The sequence below is a fragment of the Mobula birostris genome, chromosome 5 (genome assembly GCF_030028105.1).
Source record: "Mobula birostris isolate sMobBir1 chromosome 5, sMobBir1.hap1, whole genome shotgun sequence".
Lineage (NCBI taxonomy): Eukaryota > Metazoa > Chordata > Chondrichthyes > Myliobatiformes > Myliobatidae > Mobula > Mobula birostris.
Window position 1 is genome coordinate 176,019,155 of NC_092374.1, and position 17,615 is coordinate 176,036,769.

The 17,615-nt window shown below is 47.3% G+C and overlaps 1 protein-coding gene across 1 annotated transcript in view; it reads left to right on the forward strand.

Moving 5' to 3' along the window:
* The first annotated feature begins 1,726 nt into the window (after positions 1-1,726).
* LOC140198073 (collagen alpha-1(V) chain-like) overlaps positions 1,727-17,615 on the forward strand; it is a 269,358-nt gene continuing 253,469 nt past the window's right edge. The window contains exon 1 of the mRNA XM_072258945.1: positions 1,727-2,206. Coding sequence (XP_072115046.1) covers positions 2,092-2,206 — 115 coding nt within the window. The 5' untranslated portion in view covers positions 1,727-2,091. The remainder of the gene's footprint in view (positions 2,207-17,615) is intronic.

Genomic DNA, 17,615 nt, shown 5'->3' on the forward strand with positions numbered 1-17,615 from the left:
TGGCCACAGGCAAGAATGACTTCCTATGACGCTCTGTGTTGCATCTTGGTGGGATGAGTCTCTGGCTGAATGTACTCCTGTGCCCAACCAGTACATTATGTAGTGGATGGGAGACATTGACCAAGATGGCATGCAACTTGGACAGCATCCTCTTTTCAGACACCACCGTGAGAGAGTCCAGTTCCATCCTCACAACATCACTGGCCTTACGAATGAGTTTGTTGATTCTGTTGGTGTCTGCTACCCTCAGCCTGCTGCCCCAGCACACAACAGCAAACATGATTGCACTGGCCACCACAGACTCGTAGAACATCCTCAGCATCGTCCAGCAGATGTTAAAGGACCTCAGTCTCCTCAGGAAATAGAGACGGCTCTGACCCTTCTTGTAGACAGCCTCAGTGTTCTTTGACCGGTCCAGTTTATTGTCAATTCATATCCCCAGGTATTTGTAACCCTCCACCATGTCCACACTGACCCCCTGGATGGAAACAGGGGTCACCGGTACCTTAGCTCTCCTGAGGTCTACCGCCAGCTCCTTAGTCTTTTTCACGTTAAGCTGCAGATAATTCTGCTCACACCATGTGATAAAGTTTCCTACCATAGCCCTGTACTCAGCCTCATCTCCCTTGCTGATGTATCCAACTGTGGCAGAGTCATCAGAAAACTTCTGAAGATGACAAGACTCTGTGCAGTGGTTGAAGTCTGAGGTGTAAATGGTGAAGAGAAAGGGAGACAAGACAGTCCCCTGTGGAGCCCCAGTGCTGCTGATCAGTCTGTGGGACACACAGTGTTGTAAGCACACGTACTGTGTTCTGCCAGTCAGGTAATCAAGAATCCATGACACCAGGAAAGCATCCACCTACATCGCTGTCAGCTTCTCCCCCAGCAGAGCAGGGCGGATGGTGGTGAATGCACTGGAGAAGTGAAAAAACATGACCCTCACAGTGCTCGTTGGCTCGTCCGGGTGGGCATAGACACGGTTCAGCAGGTAGACGATGGTATCCTCAACGTCAAGTCGGGCTGGTAGGCGAACTGGAGGGGATCTAAGTGTGGCCTGACCATAGGCCAGAGCAGCTCCAGAACAAGTGTCTCCAGGGTCTTCATGATGTAGGAGGTCAATGCCACAGGTCTGTAGTTATTGTGTATGGCACTGCGATCAGTGTGCATGCAGTTGTGGGACTATGTGTTTGCTGTGCGGATCATGTGTTTTGTATGTTTGTCTGTGTTGGACCATGTGTTTAATGTGTCTGGTGTGTAGAATTGAAATTGTACATAAGTCTGTGTGGTGGGATCATGTGTTTAGTGTGTGGGATCATGCTTGGTGTATGGGTCTGTGTGATTGGTATGTGGGATTGTGTTTTTAGTGCCATCCTGTGCTCCATGCCCAGTACGTCTCAGTTGAAGTTGCCGCCGCTCGTGCACCACTCCCCTTACGGGGACAGCTGATTGGCTCGAAGCTGCAGTGACGACACTGGGTGCTTCTCTTCGGCCGCTGCCCCGCCCTACTAGCTGGTCGTACCCGCCCCCTGCTCCATCTCGAGCCAATGGGCAGGTGCCGGACCGCGGCGCGGCAGGTAGCCGTGAGGGGGGAGGACGGCGGCGATTGGCGGAAAGTTTTTGCGGTGCGTTGCGATTGGCCAACTGCGGCACGGCGAAGCGGGGCGGCCGGGCTGCGGAGTTGCGCCGGTGTGTCATTCGGGCGGCGCGGCGGAGCCGGAGCAGAAACGGGGCATGGTTTCATCCAGCGCACATCAGAACCAGCAGAGCGAAGACCGGGCACCAGGCAGCGGCATCTAAGGATCCAGAGAGGCTCGCTCTCTCTCCTCACTGTACCCCCGTCCAAAAATACCTCAACACCGGTTCGCCGCCCAGCCAGCGCTCTGCATGGACCTCTAGGCTTGGCCGCAGGACGGGGCTCTCCTCACACTTTGATCCTCACTGCAAGGCTTCGCTCCCACCCCCTACCCTCACCTCACCCCCTCCCTCCCCGCCCCCTTGCCCACCACCAACACCCACCCCTCCTCCTCTCGACTTGCTGCTTCGAACAGTAAAAAGTGACCCGTTCTCGCTGGTCGTGAGAGCCGGGCAGCCATGGATTTTCGAAGCTCCCCTTCTCGGAGGAAAAGAAAAAGCTGGATGTGGGACACAAGTTTATCTGTTTTAACTTTGACATTAGTCCTGTGGCAATCGACGGGGATCGGGGCAGGTAAGAAGCCCTTTTGTAACTCATCTCAACCGTGGTTCGCGGTGAAGAATGCTCCGTGCCGCCCGCCCTTTGCAAGGTGTCAGGAGGGGAGAAAGAGAGGTGGCAAAGGAAGGCAGTTTGGGGATTAAATGACTTGCGGACTCTTGATACTCTCTTCCACCCGGTGGTGGGTACGGGACCATACCCTGTTGTTAATAGAAATCGTCAAACTTTTACAAAAGATTTTATTTTGGGACGATCTTGAGAGTTAACTCCAAGGATTGTGAAAGGGGAGACGAAGGGGCTCCAAACTGCGTTCTGGGAATCGGCTGGCAAGTGCTTCAGGCTGTGGAAGTGTCAATCAGACCGGGGCTGTTTATCAGTGCCTCTGGCTTGGGCTGGGAAGCTGGAAGTGCTGGGACAAGAGACTTCTGCCGCCGCTGCCTTTTGGGGATGCGGTTCCAGACGGGCTCTGCTCACAAATCTGGCTGAGGTGGTGGTGGTGGTGATTGGGGGCGGGGGGGGGGGGGGACTATTACGTGGTAGTGGGCTGCTCCAGCAGTGTCGGAGACGCCACCTGTTGGTTTCGGAATGCCACCGGTGTGACTGAACACGGCACCTTCGCAAAACACTCCTGGGCACCGTGGCCGTACCGGCTCGCTATGCGATTAGATCGAATTCACAGTTTAATCCCGCTATTCCGACCAATCAAAGATTTATCGTTAATCTGGGAAAAGAATAGCAGGGGCGAAATAAGAGAGTTATGCGCAATAATTGAGATTCGCTCCCCAACGAGAAGCTGATGTCCAGGCTAGTTAAAGCTAGCTAGTTTAGCCCAGCCGGATAGATATCGACAGCATCTTCCCTCCTCCTCTAGACCCGTGAGTGTCACTCGGGCCCAGTAAAGAGAAGAAGGATCGCTTTAGTCTCAACCCTTTAACATGCTTTGAAGGATTACACTAGTTAGGGATCTAAACGATTGCCCACCACCAATTTCTCATTTGGCTGTTTGTGATCTTTCTAACAATCCGCAGATGCACACTGCTACACAGAAAGACAAATGCACGTCTTTCTCACACGCCCCCTACTCTCAAACGCAGTCACAGCGAAACGTACCGTCACACCCGCACTCTCTTTCACTCCCCTGCGCACATTCAGATACACATTTACCACACGCACACTTATGCTTCAATTAATTGAGCGCAGTTGAATCAATCGATCCGACTGACAATTGTGCTGCCTAGGGATGGCGGTGCACAGCGCAAGCTTCACCTCCTTGCTGGACTCCGAATGTGGCTGGGACCCCGGCCTGACAGATGTCAATACTTGCATCCGTCTGCCTTACTGGGATTGGCTGCCGCATCTACACTGCCGGCCCCGACACAATCGGAGCCTTTGACAGGGACGGGACGGTTTAAGGTGCGAGTTGTCCCCGTTCCGTAACCGCGAAACGTAGCAGTATTCAAAAAGTGTCCTAACGCTAAGACCTGACTCTGCCACTTTCTTCTCTGTATTTTTATCTTGTGGTGAGGCAGTTACTATGAATATTCCCTGACAAGGCGTCCAGTCTGAAAACGTGGCAGCGATGCACAGCTCGGATCTCAGGAACAATGAGGCTCACGGGGCGGGCTCCTCCCCCTTCCCCCTCTCTCATTACCTCCTCCCCTCGCCATACGTCCACTTTTCAGTAGCAGCGCGAGTGTGGGACTGAAAAAGTGGAACGATCTCAACTCCCCCCTCCCCCATCAAAACCTCGGGTACCGGGATGGAATTAGGACGCATGTGTGCGGGAGCGAGAGCTGTCTGTGTCCTGCACCCTCCCCCTGTGCGCCAGAAATGACTCAGTCAAAACATTTACTCGGATAAAAGCCGCATTGTCTCTACACAGAGCCTGGAGACCTGCCACCGATGCTCTCGCACAGCACAGTGCACGCTTTTCCTTTAGATATGTATCCAAACCATGGGAGATAATCTTAAAAATACATCCCCAGCCCGCCACCACCCCGTAGCTAGTAGGAAGTCAGAAATCAAAGCAGAAAAGTATTCAGGAAAAATGCTGCTGGTCACCGGAGAGTCTGCGGGAAGCGGGTTCTGACCCCATCCGAGTGAAGGGTCTGCAAGCGGGCGGTTCTTCCTATACGCAGAACACACAAATTGCAGGAGGAAATCAGCGGGCCGGAGAGCACCCTTGTGCGAGGGATGGACCCCTCAGGTTTCTGGACTGAAATGTCTCAACCCGAAACTTCGTCTGCCGCTTCCCTCCGCCGATCCTATTCGTCCCGCCGAGTTCTTTCAGCATCATGTGTGTTGCTCCGGATTCCCGTATCTTGCGTCTGTCTGTGTGAGCGCGCGTGTGCTTGTCTCCGGAGACGCTGTCCGACCTGCTGAGTATTTCCAGCATTTTCTGCTTTACTCTGAAGGGATGATCGGAATCGAGTGGATATTTCCCCACTCCTTCCCCACCTTCGCGGACCCCTTTGCCCCGTAGAGCCAGCACTCGCGGGCCAGTCTTTGCGTGATCCCCGGCTGCCAGTGGGAGTGGGAGTGCTCCCTCCCCCCCCCCCAACTCCCCGAACTTGCCGGTGTCTAACGTGGGTAACTCGGACTGGGCATGAGCGCTGGCCGAGTTGCGGGGGAGGAGTGAGAAAAGGCTGGCACCGGTGCTTTGGGTCGAACAGTCTGGTGCTCCGTTCTATGTGAAGCCACCGAATTGGCATCTGGTGGTAACGGTGGGGAGGGGTACACTGTGCACAGCCGACTTCATCGTGCCGCGCAATACAACTCTTTGCCACTTTAAAAGCCCCCTCCCGCAGAAATTTGAGACTGGGAGTATTTGGGCTTGGGGTGGAATGGATTTGAGAAAGCAGGCGATGATGTGTAAGGCTGAAAATCTATGGGAACAGAGAGTGGATTTGGCAGAGCTGGGGAGGGGGAGAGGTGGTGCTGAGGTGTTAGGGTTGTGAGTGTCAGGGGTACTGTGGTGGTTGGGCTAGAATATTGAGGGTGGGCGTCGAGGGTGTTGTTTGAGTGGTGGGATTTTAAGTGTGCAGAGGCTTCTGGGTTGATGGGATGGAGAGGTGGGCTGGAATGTAGAGATGGTGGTGGGGTATTGAGGTGGTGAGGGTGTAGTCATAATTGAGAGGAGGTGGCAGAATCAGATTTATTATCATTAACTTATGATTCCAAATTTTGTTGTTTTGAGGAAGCAGTACAGAATAAACACATAAAATTACCATAGATTACGTAAATAAACAAATAGTGTCAAAATAAGGAACAATGAGATAGTGTTCATAGGTTCATGGACCATTAAGAAATCTAATGGCAGAGGGGAAGATGCTGTTCCTGAATCATTGATGCTGTTCCTGTGCATCTTTAGGCTCCTTTTCCCCTTGTCCAATGGCAGTGAAAAAAACTAAGATGTGTCCCAGGTGCTGTGGGTTCTTAGTGAAGGATGTCACTTTCCTGACACACTACCTTCAGAAAATGTTCTGGCTCGTGAGGGGGTGATGAGATACGGCTGCTCTGCCATTCTCCCAGTGGTCTCCAACACCACTGCACCCCTCAGGACTGGACTGAATTGTCCATTGCTGGAGAGGGACTTGAGACCTTCATCTACCCAACTGCTAACCTGGTCATCCCAACGTAAACCCAAGTCTCAATCCAGGAGAGATGCTGCCAACACTATAGCCCAGAGGAGAAGGTGGGAAGCTCAGGGAAAAAAAAAAAAACACTGGCCATCCTTCTGGCTTTGACAGGGTCCCTTGCCCTCTCAAAATTTGAGGCGGGGGCAAAAATGGATTTTCGTGAAATCCACAGTTCTTGTGGCAGGTGTTGGCCCAGTGTCATCCAGATATGTGCTGGCAGATGATGCCTGGCACACTTGACACATCTTCAGGGGTCTGAAGACCTGAGGCAGAGGTTTGAGAGAGTTGTTTGGAGGGGATGTAGAGAAAACTACTGCTCGATGTTGGAATCACTGCACCTTTTGCCACCATTCAACCTTGTTCCCCAGCAGCAGCTTGGTCAGAGATGAGGGTCTGGAGTCCTGAGGATGGAGGGAGTACTTTACCCTGAAGACTCATGGGTTCATCGTAAGTTAACCAGTACCTGGGATGTATCTGGAATCTAACAGTCCGTTGGCTGTGCTTGGCAGGGTCAATCCTGGAATGAGACAGGGGTTCTCATTGGGAATATGGCATTACAGGTTGGTAGCTTTTGGAGAGAGACTTGGAACCGGTAACATCAAAATGGACACCTTAGCACAGTTTCTGTCATTCCAAGTTACAACAGTGGCCACATGCATTGGCTGTGGTGTGGGTGCTTTAGAGTGGACATTTGGTGGATTGTAGATAACAACAGAATGGACCAGTGTCAGCTGATGTTTCTGGGCCCTGTGCCACATTATTGGTCCTTTGAGTGGATGGAGCCTAGCCTGGTTTCCTGGTTTGAGAGCAGTGGATCCGTAATGACATGTAGAAACCCCTTTCATGTCTGCCAGGCCTATCACCCTACCCTGGGTTGGTGTGAATGTGAAACGGGTGAGCTGAACCACTAGTCCCAGCACAGAGAGCCTTCCCATAGCAAAAGGAACCTCATCCCTCATTCTGTTCTACAGCCTTCATCGGGACAGGCACCAATGTGTTAGTCCTGTCACTGGGTCAGGGGTGCGTAGGTTGACTGAGTTTCAGCAGGGAGATAACATACCTCAGTGTTATCTTGTCATCCAACATGGCTTCCCGGATAAGAGACAGAAGGTTTCAAGAGGTCCTTCAATCTGGGTGGCCCCAGTGCCCATGGACGTAACTTCTTTTGTTGTGACAAAGGGAAGGAGTGCTTTCAAGATCCCCCCTCCCCTCCGAGCAGAAATCTCTCACCTTTCAACACTGAGATCTGGAGGTAGACAGGGGCTGTGTGATGTCGCACCCTCGATGAAAGGGCCTCTTGTCTGTGCGTACTGTGAGCCCCCATTCGGCTGGGAAGTGAAGGTGAATGGAAGCAGTCAGAGTACAGTCCTGTGGTTGGGGAAAGGGAGGGAGTGAGGCAAGCAAACACACAGGGGGATGTGTTGAAGGCCATGTGGTTGAAAAGGGCTTTCTTTTCATTCCAGGAAGGTAGCAGTGCTAACGTGGCACAGCACTAGCGGGAGCAGAAGGCTAGGCTCCTTGCTTGGTATTACTCAGTGCCCATGTTGCAGCTTCTTGCATCCCTTGACCAGTGCAGTCTGGCTGTCTGCATGAGGGATGGCGGCTGTGGGGGGGGGGGGTGGTGGTGTTATGGTGATTGTTCAGATGGGGCTCTCATTAAACTGCCACTTCTGTTCTGTTCCTTCAGAGGTATGTGCTCCTGGGGTCAGGGAGGGCAAAGATAAAGCTCCCTCTCCGGGAATGCCTGTGCAGGTGATTAGCTGTGGGGGTAGTGGGTTGTAGTGGGGAAGGGTAGCCTGCTCCTGTCCCGACCAGGAATGCTGGCCTGTGAACAACATCCGGGCAACCCCCTGATGCAACATTGAACCTGAGCAAGGCCAACGTACGGAGAATCCGGATGGCCCAGGCTCCACTGCACTCTGGATGTCCAGACAATCTCCCTTATCGACCACTTTAGAAGTCGCCTGCTTCCTGACTGACTGTGGACGTTGCTGCAAAATCTCTCCGAGACAGACATGGCTGCCTCTTTGACATGAGTGTGATTGATGATCAGTTCTCTGGGGGTGGGGAAGGTATCTGATGGAAATAGAAGAAGCAAAGCGGATGCTTTAAATAACATGCTGCTGAATCCCATGGAAAATGGAAGGCCAGTCAGTGGATGTGGATGTGAGGGATGGATTGTAGAGCAGGGTATGAATGGCTGGAGGGACGTGTAGCTTAATAAACAAAGCAATCTGAAGTACGAGAGGAAGGAACGCAAAGCTAAATAGTGGGCCCTTGATGCCACAGTGGATAGGTATGTGAAGGAATGAATGAACAGTGTGTGGAAAGAGTCTGGCCCGGCTCCCAGCTGACTGTTGCTGACGGTTCAGAGGGTGCCCTGGGTAAGTCAGGAGAGTGTAAAACTGACTGCAGCACAGACACTGCACACAGGCAGATCCCAGCTTCTCCCGCTCTGGGGTGGCTTGGCCATCCTGTGCGTTTGTCCCCACACAGTGCAGTCTTCGGGCGGGAAATCAGGTGCTGGGGGAATAGATTCACGGTGTCAGAGCAAGATAGAAACAGGCCATGTTCCAGAATAGCTGGGCACAAAGCACAGGTTAGCTGTGATGCTGGGCTGAGGCAAAGATTGCACTTTAAGCTGTTTGAGGGAATCATGTCCCCTTACCTGTGGGTGCAAAGCTGACTGACCCAAATTCAACAGGGAGGGCTCCCGTGAATTCTGATTAGTGATCTTTGTCCCTATTTGCTCTGGACGATAGACAAAGCGTCCCACAAGTCCCGTCATAAAGCCCTGTCAGGGATGGGTCTGTTAATCCAAACCAGCCTTCGAATCAAACGAGTAGGCTGATAATCCCAGGATGTCACCAACCAACCAACTCTTCAGAGCCCAAAGGTACGATTGTCTTCCCACTTGGCCTGGGTTAAAAAAACTAGTGGAATAATTTCTGATAGATTAAGGATTCATTTACATTGTACTGATTTGCGTTTTATGAGTTAAGAAGAACAGACAAACAGTTTCTCTGAAAGTTTTAACTATAAATGCCATAAAGGTAGAGTATAATTATTTGTAAGTGTGGTGGAATTTACCACCTCTTTACATATAAGTTTGCCTCTTCCTTTTTGTGATAAATACTCAAAGCACAATGCAAGGGTATCATTGTTTAGTCCCAGCCGTGGCTTACTGGTATCCTGGGGTCAGTCAGTGGAGGGTGGATTAGTGCAGAGTGTAGATGTGGGTTTGGGTAATTCCCCTGGTGGAAGTCAAATTGGTGGGAGGGGGGGTTGAGTCTATTGACACAGGGTGGGTTGGATCAGTGGGTACAGTCACAGTGTTAGCTGGAGCCATGGGTAAGTATGAGGACGCTGGCTTGGAGGTTGGGGGGCAATGTCCCTGGTGGGGTGGAGTTGGCCTGTTAGTCACGTCACTGAGGTGGAGTGAGGTCATTGGGTTGGAAATGATGTGTGAGATAGAGTGATGAAGATAGGTGTGTGCGTGTGTGTGTGTGCGTGTGTGTGTGTGTGTGTGTTGGAGGGGAATGTGTGGGACAGGGCGTGTAGGAGAGGGTGGGGCAGGACTATGAAGTGGCTAGTTAGGTGGGTGATGTGGGAAGGTAAGGGTGTGGCAAACTAGATGAGTCCAAATGTAGCTGATTTACAAAGGTATTTCACTTGATCGTCAATCCTCTTGCGGGCAAGATAACTGTCGAGAAGTAGACCTCCAGCACTGACCACAGCAAGCTGCAACTTCACCACATGGGAGATCCCATCATGGAGGGCAAGGTCAGCCTGATGTTAATTGAAATGACTCAGCCTGCTTACTCATCAGTGATATAATGCAACGCCCCCTTCAATGGCTCTCTGCTTCTTAACCCACCATAGCTCATAGTGCAGCTTCCCTCCAACAATGTCTTGAGCTGGTCCTCATCACTCATGCTCAGAGCTAGCAACCAAAACTCAGACGAATGGAAATAACTGTTCCTGGATTCAACAAGGTATCATTTTCTATATGTATAGGAATGATAAGAACTATCAGTGTGGTTTAGTGTAGATATTTGTCTCTACTGATATACTTACTGGTTTAGGATAGGAATTAACATTTAGTCGTCATAACTATAGGCATTCATTTGATATCTCCTTTGTTAGAAGATTGTATGAACTGGCCTTATCCAATTTTCCAGTGATTGTTGTCATCTCTCATACTGACATGTACCCTAGCAGATGATTCTTGTGTTTAACACAGAGAGCGGCTTTTGTGTTTGTAATCCATCAGGGCACATCTATGTAGAAGGAAGAATATAAGAATAAGATATCAATAAATATGTGGAAACATTTTAAAACTGGTTTCTAAAGGGTAAATGAAACCGTGATAATCTCAGTTAATCTGCATTGATAAACAACTAACATACGTGCTAAAGCAGGCAACCATTTCCAGTTCAATTGTTTAGGATGCAGACTTCAGAGGGAAAACTCAAATTGCTTTGCCATCCAGTGTTCAGTCTCCCCAGTTTTGTAACTAAATCTCTTGAAGTGGTGCTTGAAGTATTTAAGCAGAATGTCCTGGAAAAACATTTAAGTTCAGGAATTTCATTCAGCACCTCCCACACAACTTGAGACGTGTTACTTTGGTTCCAACAATTCTTTAAAATTGTCACATAAAGACATAACAATTTTCATCCTCAGTAAAAGCAAATTATCAAAGTGTTGAGGTATTCCTGCTGCTGCTGGTGCAAATGACGGAGTATTATGCATGAATGCATCCTTCACTTTATCTCTGTGCTCAGAAAAAGCTTCTGTGAGAGAGTACCCTCCCCCAGCTGTCCATCTGTGATCTGATAGGTGATGATATTCCATCTCAGGCACTCCCATTCTCTCTCCGTTGTAATGTTTCTTCTGTACCTCTGGGGTCTGCAGAGGGCATTCCTTGGCAGAGGATCCAGGAGCCTAATTCACTCCTATTCAAGGTTGTCTTCTTTAGCTTGCCTAGAAAATAGAATTGGCATTTGTTCACCACTCAGAGAAGGGCTAATTGGAATCCACTACATTGTTAGTTACTCTTGTCAACATATCAATCGCCAAATGCATAATCTAGTACCGAAGGAATTCCCCAAGAAGCTATTATCCTGCCTACCAGTCTCTTTTTAAAGATAAGCTTTATTTGTCCCACGTACAGTAGGTACAGTGTAATGCGTCGTTTGTGTCAAATCAAATCAGTAAGGATTGAACTGGGCAGCCAGCTTCTGGCCCCAACTCACTAGCCCTAATTGTGCACCTTTGGAATGCGGAAGGAAACCAGAGCACCTGGAGGAATTCATGTAGTCACAAGGAGGATGTACAAACTCCTTGTAAACAGCCATGGGAGTTGAACCTATCGGTAACCACTGGGGCTGTTATAGCATTACACTGGCTGCAGTGCTACCACGCCAGCCCTGCTGCTACGACTCCTATCCTGGACACAGGAAAGATGGCAGACGCTGGAACACGGACTGACAAACAAAATGCTGGTGGGTCGGGCAGCTCTGTGCGAGGAACCAGTTTGATGAAGAGACACTACCTGAAATCATAAATGTCTATTTCTCTCTACAGATGTTGCCCGTCCCTGTTGAATTCCTCCAGCATTTTGTTTTTCCATTTTCGTCATTCCTTGCATTCCGACTAATGAATATAAATGCATTACCATGAGTCAGTCCGATAAGTTAGTAAAATGGGTGGCTGGTCATCAATGCAGACTCAAAGGGCCAACGGGCCAGTTTCCCTACCTGTGACTTTATTGACACAGCTGACTGACAATGATCATAAATCCATAAGATAGAAGAGCAGATTCAGCCTATTTAGTCTACTCTGCCATTCAATCGTGGCTGATCTTTTTTCCAACCACATGCTCCCGCCTTCTCCGCATAACCTTTAACTCTTCTACCAATCAAGAACCTATCAATCTTTGTCTTAAATACACAGACTAGGCCTCCACAGCTGTTTGTGGCAATAGATTCCACAGAACTACTGATGAAATGACAACCATTCCTCTGGCCTCTTCATCTCAGTTCTAAAAGGACATCCTCATATTTTGAGGCTGTGCCATCAGATCCTAGACTCTCCTGCTTATGGAAATATCCTCTCTACATTCACTCTATCCAAACCCTTCAGTATCCAGAGGTTTCAATGAGATTTTCCCTCTGATGACTCTACTGGTGTCATTTAAGTCATCTTACACTCCATTACTGCCTTGTCTGCCTTGATCCATAAATTCTTTTGTTATTTTAATGCTCACACCCTTGACCCTATCATAGACCCTGCCCCCTCACTTTGTTTCCCTACCCCATTAGAAGCCCACTCACTCACCTCCCACTTTTTCTCTATGTAAGCCTTTGGCCAAAGCGGCTGCATTTGTCTCTCTATGGGTGCTAACAGTATTTTGCATTCTGGATTCCCAGTGAACAGTGCATTCTGCTTTTGGGGAGGAGGGGGTTATGTTTAGTTAAAGGCCTGATCTACCATCTGTGCATTTTGACAGACACAGGATCAAACAGCGAATTGGAGGAATGGAGACCATGTGGGATTCGTTTAAATGGGCATTGTGTTCGGCATAGACAGCATGGGCTGAAGGATCTGTGTTCCTTGTTCTTGGCCTGTTCATTTACTATCTGCGGGGCAGTGCGAGAAGGATAAAGAGTAACATAGAACATTGTTAGATGTGCCAACTTTCTCATAGTCCTTCAAGTGCTGACAGGCATGCAGACAATCCCATCTGGATTACTTTGTGCTTTTATTATCAAAGCACCTCCCAAAGAGTCAGGTTAGTTTTGCTCACTGTCCACTCATAAGCAGCATTAAAATAAGAAGCAGAAATTGCCAGCTATGCTCAGCAGGTCAGGCAGCATCTGGTGAGGGGTGGGGGTAGGTGGAGAAACAGGTTCATGACTATCTTCACAACTGGATGAGCTAACTTGTTGGAAGAGCTATCAGCTTTGTTGGAGGGTTTATGGTTTATAGACATTTTTTTGAGGACATGATCTGCACTGAGATGGAGAACACTGTTGGGAGTTTATTCAGCCTAAAACAATTATATTCATTAAAATACATAAATACATTATGCAAAAGGAAAATAAACTAAATAACTAGCACACATTTCTTCTTTTGGTCTATTTTAAACAGCTTGCAGAATCATTTGTTCAAGTCCAGATTTAATGCAGATGATTTCTTGTCTTGACAGTATAAAATTTTACAGAGTTCCCTTTGGAACAGGGTTAGGCTATTCATCACGTTCCAGTATAGTGAGAACATTTCTGTGAATTCACTCTGCAGCCGTGTCTCTGCCTCATGTGCCTTAAGGACTATGTTTTGAAGGTTTTGTGTGAGACTCCTCTTCATTCAGCAGCTGCTCAGCCCGATTCCTATTACACTCTCAATTTACCATTTGCAACTCTTTCTTTCCCTACCTTTCACTCACCCAGTGCTATGGTGCCTCTTTCTGCTACAGGTTACTCAGAATAGACTCTTTCATATCAAAGTCAAATTTATTGTCATATACTCAAGTACATATCTGCACAGTTGCAATGAAAAACTTGCTTGCAGAAGTTCACAGGCACATAGCATCAGAATAGGATCATTTACAAGAAAAATCATTAATTAAACAAATTATACACATATTTTACCAGAAATAACACAATAAAAGGTTTTTAAAAATGGCACAAGATATCCTGCAGATTCTGGAAATTCACAGTAACACACACAAAATGCTAGAGAAATTTAACAGCTCAGGCAGCATCCATGGAAAGGGATAAAAAGTCACATTTTCGGGCCGAGAACCTTCAACAGGACAAAAAGTTCATGTTAGTGCAAAGTGATCGAAGTGATCATCATATTGCTAAACTGCAGTGATTTGGGTTGTGCAGTTTGTTTCAAGGACTGAATGGCTGAATGAAGGAAGCTGTTCCTAACCCTGGTGGCATGGGACTTCAGTCTGCTCTACCTCTTGCCTATTGGTACCGTGAGAAGTTGGTATCACCATTATGGTGGGCATCTTTGTTGATGGACATTGCCTTCTTGAAACAGATTCTACCAGTGATGGAGACGGATCGGCCTATGATGTATCGGGCAGAGTCTGTTACTCTCTGCAGCTTCTTGTGTTCCTGTGCTTTTAAATTACCACAGCAGACCATGGTGCAATCAATCGATACTTTCAATGGTAAATCTGTAGAAGTTAGAGTATTTGGTGACAATCCAAATCTCCTAAGAAAGTAAAGAGGCTAGCATGCTTTCCTTGTGATTGTATCTGTGTGCTGGGCTCTGAGAAACTCATCCAATATACTAATACCTGGTAATCTGAAGCAGCTGATTCCTTCCACTGCTCATTCTCCTGACATAGACTGGCACATGTTCACCCTCCTTCCCCTTCCTGAAGTCAATAATAAGATCTTTAGTTTTACTGATGTTGTGTGAGAGGTTGTTATTGTGGCATCACTCAACCCTATCTCGCTCTAGTAAAATTAATCATTGGCACAGTTTCTTCCTCTGTGTGTGAGTGTGATCATCTCTGCCTATGTGTCTGTCCTTTTGTCTAAGTCTACCTGTCACTGTTATATGTGCCTTTGTGTGTCTGAGTGTGATTCTTCTCTACTTTCTGTTTCCCGACTATGTGTGTCTGTTTCAGTAATGGCGAGGCCATACAGTTTCGGTTACCCTCTAATAAGAAAGATGTTATTAATCTAGAAAGAGTGTAGAAATAATCCTCCAAGATGAGACGTGATCTTGGGGGCCTGAGTTACAAAGGAGAGGTTGCATTGACTAGGACCTTGTACTCCAGAACACGAGAGAATGAGGGGTGACCTGATGTTGGTATATAAGATCACGAGGAGCATAGGCAAGGTGAAAGCATGTAGTCTTTTTCCCAGTGAGGAAGTGCTAAAATCAAGATGGCACAGGTTGAGAGGCAAGATATTTAAAAGGGACATCTAGGGCAGCTTCTTCATACAAAGAGTGATGTGTACTTGCAAGAAGCTGCCAGATATAGTGGTTGAGGCAGACACATTAGCAAACATTAAAAGCCATTTACATAATTGCATGGACAGGAAGGGTTTGAAGATCTTTGAGCCAAAGGTAGGCAGTTGGAACCAGCTCGCAGGACAACTGAGTCATCATGGACGAGTTGGGCAAAGGGCCTGTTTCCATGCTGTATGACTTTCTCGTCTTCATGATCTCTGTGTGTTTGTAATTGCACACGAGTCCTTCACTCTGGGTGTCACTCTCTTTCTGAATCTATTTACCTGCACACATGCATTTTCATGTGACTGTGTCTCTTCCATGTTGCGTACAGGTGTGTCCTTGTTCGTACGTGTGTGTGCGTGTGTCCATTCCTTCTTGTGTCAGTGTGTGACTGCCTTCTGCATTGTATCTGTACTTGTACGTACACAGCTGTGAAAAGTAACAGACCATCTGACCTCTCCCCAACCCTGCTAGATCATTCAACAAGAATGTGACTGGCCCCCATTTCCCAGCCCTATTCTCCATATCCTTTGATTCCTTTACGGTTCAGAAAGCCATCGATCTCTGGTTTGAATGCTCCCAGTGATTGAGCCTCCAGCCCTGGACAGAGAATTCCAAAGGCTCTCCAGCTTTTCAGTCCTAAATGGCCCATTCCTTAATTTGAAACTCTTCCCTCTGGTCCTAGGCTCCTCTGCCGGGACAAACACCCTCTCTGGTCCAACCTGCCAAGTTCTGTAAGTAACACTGAGATCACTGCTCAATTCTTCACGCTCTTAATGACTTTTGATCCACTCCTAACACAGAACGTAGGACAAATGTAGAGCACCATAGCCCTGGAACAAACACTTTGGCCCATCCTGTCTTTAACAAGCATGATCCCCATCCTGAACTAATTCTGTCTGCCAGCACGTGGTCAATATCACCACAGTCACAGCAGTCCACTTGAGCAGGAGACACTTGTTCCTACTCTTTCCTTTCGATCTATCATCCACTCCCAATGCATGCTTGAGCAAAACTCCAATAATACAACTTCTCCAGGATTTTGATGGTGATGGATGAGTATATTTTCTGGGATATTGGATGTTGTTGAAACCTCAGCACTTTTATCTCACTTATTTTTTTTTACAGACAGTACATTAGCATAATAAATTTTCCAGTGAATCCTGTGAGTTTAAAGTCTGTGGGAGATAGGCAAGGCTCTGAACCTCGATTGTACACCCAGCCACATTTGTAATCCTAGTGTTCCCAATTCCAAATACACTCTGGACTCCAGACCATTGTGTGAGCCAAGTGCCAAATCCTAGAATGTGAGATTGATGTACGATACAAAGCCCTGGGATTAATGAGAATTTGGATTGTTAGAGTTGTAATTCTTTGTGCTTTCACCTTGCTCACCAACCTCCTAGGATCTTACCAAAAGTTGTCGATAATCTAGCATCACATCCACTGATTACCTCCAATCTACTGTAACCAGATCTAAGCTCAAAGGGCAATAGATTAGTTACACATAATTTAGTTTTCACAAATCCTTATTCATTCTGCTTGGTAGCACATCCTTAATATCATCTTTTAGTCTGTACTCTAGTATTTTTCCAACTACCAATGTCAACCTATCCACACTCTCACTTTCATCTTAAATATTGGGGTACATTTTCTCCCCACCAATTTGTAGAATCTATAATAACTTAAGGAGATAATCAAACATCATCTCTGTGCTATCTCCTTCAAAGCTTTGTGATGCAGTTTATTAAGTCCAGTATATCAGCTTTTGGGGCGCTCTAACCTCTTCAATAATACTCCTTTACTAACAGTGACTTGTTTTCCTTTTGTGTTTATTGTGAGGAAGGAATCCAAGTCACTATTAGTAAAGATGTATTACCGCAAGCAATTCTGGCCGCCATATCCAAAGAAAGATGTGCTGGGTCTGGAGAGGGTCCAGCGGAGGATCACAAGAAAGATCCCAGGAATGCAAGGGTTACCCTGTGGGTAGTGTTGGATGTCTCTGGCCTTGTACTCGATGGAGCACAGAAAGTACGAGGGGAGATATCACTGAAACCTACTGGACACTGAAAGCCCTGGTTAGAGAGGATGTTTCCATCAGCAGGAATGTCTGTGACCCAAGGGAGCAGCCTCACAATAAAAGGACATCCATTTAAGACTGTGATGAGGAGGAAATTCTTTACCAAAGAGTGGTGAATCTGTGGTAATCTTTGCCACTGAGAGCTGTGGAGGCTGAGTCACTGTGTGTATTCAATGCAGAAACTATAGTTTCTGGATTGGTGACGGGGTTAAAGGTTATGGGGAGAAAGTCAGACAACAGTATGATCTCTTTGCAATGACACAAATGCTTTTCTATTTGAATTGTGCTTTCATGAAAATTCTGCATATTTTTTGTTTTATTTATGTTTTTCTTGTGAATCTAATCCTCTGTGCCTATGATGATGCTGCAAGCAAGTTCTTCACTGCTTTTAGAAGTTTTTTGTATGACGCATGGCTCCGGGGTTGTACATCTAATGGGTTCTCTTTTTTTTTCTCACTTTTCTGCTCAGTAGGCTTTTTTTGTTATCACAAAATTTTGTTTTCAATCTTTAAGATGATGGTTTCTTTTTGAGGCATTGTAAGTGTTGTTACTTCGATGTACTCATGTTATTTTTCCTATATATACAATAAGAAGGTTTGAAAAAAAAGATTTTCACTGCTCACACGTACATGTACTTGATTATGACTTTGACTCAAATGGAGCTGAAAAATATTAGCTATGATTGCTGTGTCGATGGGGGAAAACGGTCTAAATCTGCTCCTGC